Source organism: Nelusetta ayraudi, unplaced genomic scaffold (genome assembly GCF_046127955.1).
Source record: "Nelusetta ayraudi isolate G7.1 ecotype Tasmania unplaced genomic scaffold, CSIRO-AGI_Nayr_v1 ptg000005l, whole genome shotgun sequence".
NCBI lineage: Eukaryota > Metazoa > Chordata > Actinopteri > Tetraodontiformes > Monacanthidae > Nelusetta > Nelusetta ayraudi.
The window spans coordinates 8,183,720-8,192,624 of NW_027466055.1; the positions used below are offsets into that span (position 1 = coordinate 8,183,720).

The 8,905-nt window shown below is 47.8% G+C and overlaps 1 protein-coding gene across 2 annotated transcripts; it reads right to left on the reverse strand.

Moving 5' to 3' along the window:
- Positions 1 to 1,828: 1,828 nt before the first annotated feature.
- On the reverse strand, positions 1,829 to 8,546 carry smyd5 (SMYD family member 5). 2 transcript variants are annotated; one of them, XM_076012025.1, is made up of 13 exons: positions 8,400 to 8,546; positions 7,820 to 7,928; positions 7,443 to 7,582; positions 7,198 to 7,319; positions 7,023 to 7,092; positions 6,531 to 6,635; positions 6,302 to 6,364; positions 5,016 to 5,086; positions 4,801 to 4,907; positions 4,537 to 4,593; positions 4,357 to 4,451; positions 2,675 to 2,745; positions 1,829 to 2,406 (listed from the first exon to the last, which is right to left on the reverse strand). In XM_076012025.1, the coding sequence occupies exons 1-13, from the start codon at positions 8,490 to 8,492 to the stop codon at positions 2,250 to 2,252; spliced, it is 1,260 nt and encodes a 419-aa protein (XP_075868140.1). In that variant the 5' UTR covers positions 8,493 to 8,546; the 3' UTR covers positions 1,829 to 2,249. The 2 variants fall into 2 exon arrangements, 1 of the variants encoding a protein (XP_075868140.1); XR_012923842.1 differs by having other exon boundaries at positions 2,367 to 2,406; positions 4,336 to 4,451.
- Between the last annotated feature and the right edge of the window lie 359 nt (positions 8,547 to 8,905).

Consider the following 8,905-nt stretch of genomic DNA (forward strand, 5'->3'; position numbering starts at 1 on the left):
AAACGCGTTGGCATTGTGCTTCAACTCTAAAGGCGTCATCACTTATACACAATTCTCACTCAGTGTCTGCTGGCATTGGCAGCTGTGACTCAGTGGCTGGCATTGGCAACAGAGGTTTTCAACCACTCACATGCAGCAACAGGCCTCTATTACTGCATTTGCAAAGCAAAAGCAAAAGCAAAAGCTATTGAGTATAGGAACTGTAAAAAAAAAAGTAAATTAAAAAAAAAAAAAATTCAGGCCCAAACTCCCCATGAGGAAGACAATTTGAGTTTGCGAATAAAATGCAATGGCTGAACAAGTATTACACCAGCATCTCACATCGCAAGAGCAGGAGCTGTGGGAAGCCCCATGGTACAGCCGTCCGCTTTCACTGGTTTATGCCAACGCAGTGAAAAGTCTTTCTGGCTGTGGTTTGCCGAAGTGAGGGCGACCATCGTCCTCCCCTTGTGTCACACTGAGGATTGCGTTGACGCATTCGATATTTCCCTTTCGTCTGCCTTGCCGCAGAGAAAGATAAAAACTGGGATTTGTGATTACAGGGATTCTTGCACTATTGATTCATGTGGGACCGGAGCAGGAAATCCAGTGACGCTGCCTCCTGCAGGATGGCTCATTCATTCATCCCACCAGTCTGACTGCAGAATATCATTCGGTAGCTGCTGTGATGGGGCTATTTTTTGCTTTTATTAAAATTATCATTTGAGGTTCTGTAAAGTAAACCAATAAACAAGTATACAGTATTTCAACATGTCTGAAAATTGGGAGGAAATATACTATACACTGTCGGCCGGGAGAGGAGGGGGGGGGGGGTTGTTTGTTTTTTTTGTTTTTTGTTCAAGGGTCAACAATGTGAAAGATTCAAATATGACTCAAATTTTTTCATGACTGACCCATGATTAATGATAACACCAGGGGTTGCTTAGATACCAGCATAGACCTAAGTGAAACAGGGTTAGGATTAAACAGAGTTACCTATAACCTTTGGAGCCCCAAGTGAAGCACGGTGCGTAGCTCAGTGGACAAAACAACGGGGTGCGATACCCAAGTGCATGGGTTCAATGAATCCCATGGACTTTCTATGAGACTTTATAATGAAATGAGAAGAAAGTAGAAGAAACAAACAGGGACTTTTAGAGCCCAAAGAACCCTGGCTGCTGGAAAAAGTGATACTATACACTGACTTTGCTTTGGGTCCCACAGGAGCCCCAAACACACAGGAAGTTGCCTGGGGCAGGAATCAAATCTGGGCCGCCCACATGACAGTCAGTGGTTCACTCCACTGGGCTATGCACTCCGCTTGTCAGATGACTGCAGAGGTATTTAAGTACATCCAGCATACATAGATGGTGATAAAATCTTGGATAAATATCAGTTGCCTCAACCAGGACGTGAACCCAGGTCTCCCGCACCACAGTCAGCAGTCTAAACCAGTCAGCTGTCCTGTCTGCTTCACTGTGAAGGGTTTAGGAATCGCACCTGGGTCTCCCACATTACAGTCAGTCTTGACACTGGACTGCAGAGGTAGGAGAACGTCTTACCATGAGTAGATGAGTAAAAAAAAAAAAAAAAGTCTCAACCAGTTGCCTCAACCAGGAAGTGAACCCAGGTCTCCCACACGACAAGCAGCAGGTTAACACAATGAGCTATCCTGTCTGCTGCAAAGTAGAGGGTAGAGCTATACACAAGTATCTCTAGATATATAAAAAACAAATTGGACTTTCTTTTTAAAGGTAAGGTTCAGTCGCCTGGAGCAAGAATCGAACCTGGGCCGCCCACAACACAACTGCACGCGACACGTCAACGTCATGTTCAAGTAAAATGAATCAGCGTATTGCCTTTTATTCTCAGCACTGTCAACATTTGTTTGCTCAGCTCCATGTTTCCATACAGATGCTTTTTAACAGTAAAAAGTTGATGACGGATGTAAACAACAACAACCTGGGTGTACTGTTAACTGCGGCGCGCAACCTGAAATGCAACGTTTCACTACACCTGTCATTCACGTTACGGTGTGTAGTTAAGGGAGGGGAGAGTCTCTTCTACCTAGCCATACCGCTGACGGGTTGTTTTGGTTCAACACGCATATTAAAAACGCACACGCCGTCCTATATTCGGGGGGGGGGAGCCTTGCGAGGCTCATTTGAAGTGCTTTTTTTTTTTTATTATTATTCCTCCGGGCTTCCGCTCGGCCGCGGGGGGTGGGGGGGGTGGGAGAGAGGTTGAGAACAATGCGGCCGAGTCTTTCATCAGACATCCGTCATCTCGTCCTCCATCTCGTCCCCCTCCGTCTCGCCCTCCTCCTCCTCCTCCTCCTCCTCGTCCTCCTCCTCCTCCGATGTCACGTCGAGCTCGTCCGACTGAGAGGCGCACTTCAGGCAGGAGCAGACAAACAGGTAGTTCTCCCTGGGTGGACGCGCGCACACACACACACACGAAGATGTCACGTTACATAAAAAACAACAAGAAGTTGATTTCCTCCTACTGGGATTGACGTCATGCGGATCAATGAATGTCAACACGGTGGCGGTGATCAGATGCAGAGCAGCTCATCACTACGGCTTAATACTGCCTGGAAGGCTTTCCATCGACCCCGCGTCCAATTTATATGTACAGTGTATAAATATATGAATGTACACCGTGAGGTTCACTCAGTGCATCAGCGATGGCTCACCTAAGGATTTTGTGCCTGCTGTGACGGCTGCGGTTCCGCTGACAGCAGTCCAGGTAGCTGATGCAGATCTCCTGAAATCCAAGAGAAGAAGCGGCCGACGTCACCCCGACGAACGTGCAGTGACAGTGAAGTTCATCCCGAGTCGCTAAGGAGATTTGCACCGATGCGGTGGTCGGCGCTGTGGCTGCGACAAACCTGAATGAGCCCACTTCTACAGTAAGTCTGGGTGATTCTGGACAAAAATAAAATACCTTTTTTTTTTTTTCTTTGAAAACTCGATTTTCAATTTCGATTTTTTTTTTTTTTGCAAAACTACAAGACAATGGAATGAATTATTTCAAATAATTTATCTTTATTTTTAAAGAAAAATAGCAAACAAAGTTCCCTATTGGGAATGAAGTGCAACTGAAAGATGCTGTAAATTCTCCTTGGGTTTAGTACAGTGGCAACCTTTACAGTCTTCCTGACCAAACAAAGACAAATCCACTGGGATTAATGAAGTGAGAACCCCACTTTCACCAACCTTCACTGAAAACAATAGTAAAGTTCCCTCATTTTGGGAATAAAGTCAAAACTTAAGAACCAAGCACAAATGAATCCCCTAGTGGATAAAGTGACAACCTTAACTGACTTTCACCAAGCATCACTTTAAAAAATAAAAGGTTGGGTTCCGATCCGCAGTGAACTTTGGCGGCGCTTCCTACTTCCTCTGCCGGCCAAGGTCGCCTCCTCCACGTCCTAACCGATCACTCTCACTGCCGCCACCGTGCTAACAGTTTGGCCTTGAAAGTGCTAATCCCGTTAACTTGCTGGTCACTTTATAGCTAGCTCGGTGAATTTATAGCCAGAAGGCAGAGTGACTGATGGGTAACTTCATTTGTCACGTTTGTCTCTCTGCAGGCTGGAAGCTCGCAGGATGCCTGAACACTCTCACATCCAGCCAGCCAGCCAGCCAGCCAGCCAGCCAACCAGCCAGCCAACCAGCAAGCGACCAATCGGACGCACACTTTATTTCTTCAAGAATAAATCTGACGTTTTCTCACATCTTTTTTTTTTTTTTTTTTACCTTCAGCCAATAAAAACTTTATTTCTCTCCCGCCCGTCTCTTTCTCCTTCCCCACTCCATTTTATGTGTACATTCACCTCGCTCCTACGACCCAATCTTTAAATGAAATGAAACGCAGGACGGCCAAAAGCATTGCCGCCGCCGCCCCCTCGGCTGCATCATCTTGTGTTGTGGCATTTGCCCACATTCCTCCGCGGCCGGCAGCCCATCACTTCCTGATCTGTGGCTGCTTCCATTTTTCCACCAGTGAACATCCACTGGACTCTGTGCGACCCCCCGCCCTCCCCTCCGTGGACCACCGTCCCACCCCCATCCTCAGAAGCGCACTGGCAGCGGAGCTGTGCAGTGAAACTAGTGCAGCTGCTGTGACATTACTGTGCCGCGCGGACGCGAGGCTTCTCAATCTTTGTGACAGCTTGACGAACCCACTGCAACCCTCCGAGTCTCCGCCGTCTAATGCCGCCTGACAAGGGAGCGCGCAACCAAAAAAAAAAAAAAGGGGGGGGCTCGAGTGGGATGTTCTGTCCCGTCGACTCCTCCCCCCTCTCGCCCCCCCCCCCCTCCTCCTCCAACTGCGCTCTTGTTTATCACTCACAACCCAGGCGTGTCAGCTGACCTCTCCTGCGCTGATGTCACCGAGGGCGGCGAGCTGCAGCAGGAAGTTGTTGTCCGGGAAGGACACCTCGGCGTTGGGCGTGCAGCTGTGGTTACCTGTGGGTTCGGAACAACAACACGTCAAGGCGGGCTCTGATTGGCGGCGACAAGCGGCCGGGACGGCGGCGTCACGTGCACTCACACGAGCTCTGGAGCAGAAAGAGTCCCGAGCCCTCGCAGTTCAGGAAGTCTCCCGTCTCTGCAAGGACAAACACACAGGATACATTGCGCCTGTCTTCTTCTGTTTTTTACGTAACGGTTAAAGTGGCGCGCGTCTGGCTTCGGCGCGACAAACGCGCACAATGAGGGACGCTCGCTCGCACAATGCGACCCATGCAAATCAGCCCGGCGGTGACAGGAATAATTTGCTCGCGACGACGCTGCGCCGCCGAGATAAAGCGCTGACCTTTGTCGACGTCCTTGTACAGTTGGTCAATGAACGAGTCCAGATGCTCCCTCTGCTGGCCAGGAAGCTCGAGCGCGTCGCAGGCGTGCACCCACTGACTCAGAGAACTGGAAACCACACACGGCAACGACAGACATCCACAGCTCAGACCATTTAAAAAATTAAAATTAAAAAAAAAATAATCAAACTTTGAAGACCAGGAGGAGAAAGTTTACCTCGTACCGATGCCTTGACCGTTGGTTCCCACCAGAGCGAACAGGGACAGGAAACCCTCGGGCACAAACCACTGCAACACAATCATATCTCTACTTATCGATCCCTGCCAGAGGAGTATATGTTTCATATGGACTCCATCACGGCGAGGTCAGGGTCACTATGCAGCATCTCTACGGCTGGAATGAATTCACTGTCGGAAGAACGACTCTCTAGATTTACTGGAAGAGGTGCAGAGTGGTGGATGCTGATCAGAGGTGAACCTTTGAAAAAGCTATTTCTGAAAAAGTTAAGATAAAACAGGAAGAATCGGGGGATATTATTCCTATTAAAATTCGGCAGAGCAAAAAAAAAAAAAAAAAGATCTTTAGCGTTAAGGTCTTTTAATTGTAAAACCATCTACTATTTGTCTTTTTTTGTCATTTCAATCAGAACCTTTTGGACGGTTTATTATTTGCTGAAAAGAAAAGACACAGGTCACGGTAGCAGCGCGCAGGCTGTTAGCCTAGCATCCTGCAGAGTGAGGCCGGTTAACAATACGCATCTGTCCAGCAGTAGGAACTTGTCTATCATCCACCAGGATGGAGTCATTAGAAGCGGTTTACAACGCGTGTGTGACTTTTGCTTAAGTGCGCTCGGCGACTTCCTGGATGCTTGCCATCAGTGGGAGGTTGCCACGCAACCAGCAAAGGCAATAGGAAATGAGAGCTCCTTGCCAAGGAGCCGCCCGGCACAGTACGCTTAATATAACAGGGGTGTATTGTCTGCGACCTTTGACCTTAGCAGCGCTTCTCAGAGAGGGGGTATGCAGATCACTTTGTTTAAGTGCTGTGTAGACATTTGCTCCTAAATGGAATTTCTAGATGTCTTGAGCCAAAACTTGCCATCAAGTAATCTTCTGAAAAACAGCTGCAGCTTTGAAAAGTCACTGAAATACCAACTGACTGGTGCAAAAGTGTTCATATTGAAAAAGAAACTGCTTTAAATAATAAATGATTTGTTGAATACCTGTGGATAGAGTGAAAATTCATGTTTTTTTACACTTGATTTTACATTAATTCGGCCGAAACTGTGACTTTTCCCTCCTTCCAACAAGGCCACACTTTTGAACTGAGCCAATGCTGCCATCTGGTGGACAAGCTGTCATTTCAACTAATGCCAATAAAACAGCAGAGCAGATTTCCTCTTGCTTCCATTAAACTACTTATACTTAAAGCACAGAATAACGAGTGTATTGTTTAAAAACACTGCAATACATTAAAGGGGGATGCAGGCGGGTGTCTCTTACCCGACTGAGATCCTCGTCGTAAAGTGCTGCTTTGAAAAGGTTGTGTAACAGGGCCAACTGTCCCTGCAGGGAAACGACAGTGGACAGATACAAACAGCGCAGCAGGAATTAGAACCTGAGTCCAAGAGGAACAACATCGTCACGCTGGCGAGTTCTACTGGAACAGCTGTGGCGAGCACTAGTTTGCATCAGCTCCATTTCACACTTGAACTACACGGTGGAGACTCACTCTGAACTGTTCTCCCAGGAGCTTATGGGCGATCTCCTCCTCCTCATTGGCTGCCCGGCTGCAGAAGTGCGAGAACAGCTTCTGCCAGCGTGCTTTGTCTTTGGACTGGAGTACACGATGAAAACACAGTTCATGTACACAACATCACAAAACTACTTTGCCAACGTGCTACTTTTTTAGGTTTTTTTCACTTTTAGCATTCTATAACCAATGAGCTCCCTTTCAGTTACTGCAAAACGAGGACGTGGCAGCTGCACGGTGCCTTCAAACGCTCAAAAAGCCAGCAAAAGTGAGCCAAGCTGCTGCTAAAGAAAATACTGTGGATGTTGGAGAAGTGGAGGTTTTCTCAGAACTAAGTGGCATTTTCAGAGTTTCACTTTTTCAGCTTCATTTTCTTTGGTTCAGGCCAGCACCAAAGCACTGCGACTTGCCACCAGGTTCAATGTTGCCCATCGTCAGAGCCTTGGGCTGTCACTACCAAGCTGAACTCACCTGCTTGACTAAAGCCACCATTTTGGCCATTAGCATAATACTGGAGGTCTCGGGGGGGTAATGCATACTTCTGCAGAGAAGACATGTAATCTTCATTTAAGTTGAAATATTTTGAGAAGTAAGCATGGTGCACATTTACCAGCGCTGGCCGAATCGAGCCGAAATGACATCTTACCTCCAGGCATCTTTGAGTTTGTTGATGGGATGGTCTGGATCTTCCTGAGACTGACCTAAACACAGAACCCGGTGATACTGGTCGGCTGCAGCCTGCCGGCACTCACTGCTGCAGTACATCACCTGCGGGGGAGAGACAGAGACGATCATGAGCTCAGTAGAGCTCAGTATATATACTCATTCATTCATTCATCAATCTGAACACTTTTCCAAACGCTTCCGCTCCCAATCAACCGTCTTCCCGACCTGGCACTGCGGGCAGGCCTGGTGCAGCTCTGGTCGGACTCGGCACAGCTCCTGGTGTGGGAGGCTGAGGGCGGGGATGCCGCTGAGTCTCCTGGCATTCTCCTCCGCAGTCTCCAGAGCGCGCAGACAGTACTCACAGGCTATAGGCGTCGAATTAAAGGAGAAGCGGTAAAGAGAAAAGCCACCGGAGACCTCTGCGTTTTGAGTATTGCTTGAAGTCAGCCTTCTGTCAAAGGCAAAACACTTATTGAATATAAACTATAATAGGGAGACGAGACACATAACTACTTCATGTTTAGTACTAGCGTGAAATAACACCAAGAAGCAGCAGTCTTTAAGCAAAATATGCACATCCCAAACCTAAGATATCCTCCTACCTTTGTATTTATACAGTGAATTCCACAGGAACTGGGCCGAAACCACAGGACGCTCGAAGAAAACTGTTTCTCCTTTCCTGATGCTCCTTCTGGCAAACAGACCTTTACCCTGAGAGAAACAGCAAACGCACCACTGTCAGAATCTCTTATCCATGCTCATCTTGTCCCTGCAGAGCAGCACACATCTCTTCAGAAGCTTCCAGATGAAGCAAAAATAAATAAATAACACATAGCCGTGGTTCAAAGCAAAAGCACTGATTGATGCTGGACTGCATTAGCTGCAGACTGCTGACGACAGCTAGCTGTCAAACCCGGTCACCGGCTCCACGTTTGCTGCAGGTTTTAGCCTTGCCTGCTCCCGTTTCGTCTAAAAAAAAAAAAAAAAAAAGCATCTCGGTCCTTGTCATTTAAACGCTTTGGCGATGCTGGTGCAACCCATCCACTTTCCTCGCCACAGCTCCTGCTGTGGGAGCCTACACGCCGGCATGTCGCTTCTTCGCCGCCTTGCCTCTTCTTCGCTTCTTCCAAGCTCTTAAACCACAGCTCTATCGGAACTAGATAGTGTAAAAAAAAAAAATACCTTGATGTTGTCTATGAAACGGACTTCGACGCTGGCGGAAACTTTGCCGGGTTCCACGCAGAAGGAAAACATGTCATCCAGGTGGGCCGCCATGTTTCCCAGACGGCCTTTCCCCTTTCAACTCGGACCCTGACGGAGTTTATCTGTAGGTGTAGCCTGCAGTGGCCTCTAGTGGAGGAGTTGTGAAGTGTATCGCCCATTCACTGATGCAAACGGTGACAACAGTCGGGGGGAATCTCTTGGAGAGTCTCTTGGAACCCGAAAGTAATCATATAGTTATGTCATACTTATGATGACGAGAAAACGCCTTTGGGGGACGGTTATGGTTGTAGTTGAGAGTTTACGAAAGACCCGCCTCTACTTGCTTCTGATTGGTTTAGAGGTTATGGAGAGGGATGAGAGGCAATGGAAAAGAGCCAATCAGCGATGGTGCATGAACCGGCGTTATTGTAAAAACACAGCCGAAAAAGCTCAGGCGAAGTGGCCGTTTCAAAAAAAAGAGGAAG

What these genes read in the sequence shown, in the direction of transcription:
- smyd5 (XM_076012025.1), bottom strand. Translation starts at nt 8,492, where the DNA reads ATGGCGGCCCACCTGGATGACATGTTTTCCTTCTGCGTGGAACCCGGC. An exon ending in TGGTGGCTTTAGTCAAGCAG is followed by an intron (nt 6,636 to 7,022) that starts GTGAGTTCAGCT and finishes CGTGTACTCCAG; the next exon opens with TCCAAAGACAAAGCACGCTG. An exon ending in GTACAAGGACGTCGACAAAG is followed by an intron (nt 4,594 to 4,800) that starts GTCAGCGCTTTA and finishes TTGTCCTTGCAG; the next exon opens with AGACGGGAGACTTCCTGAAC.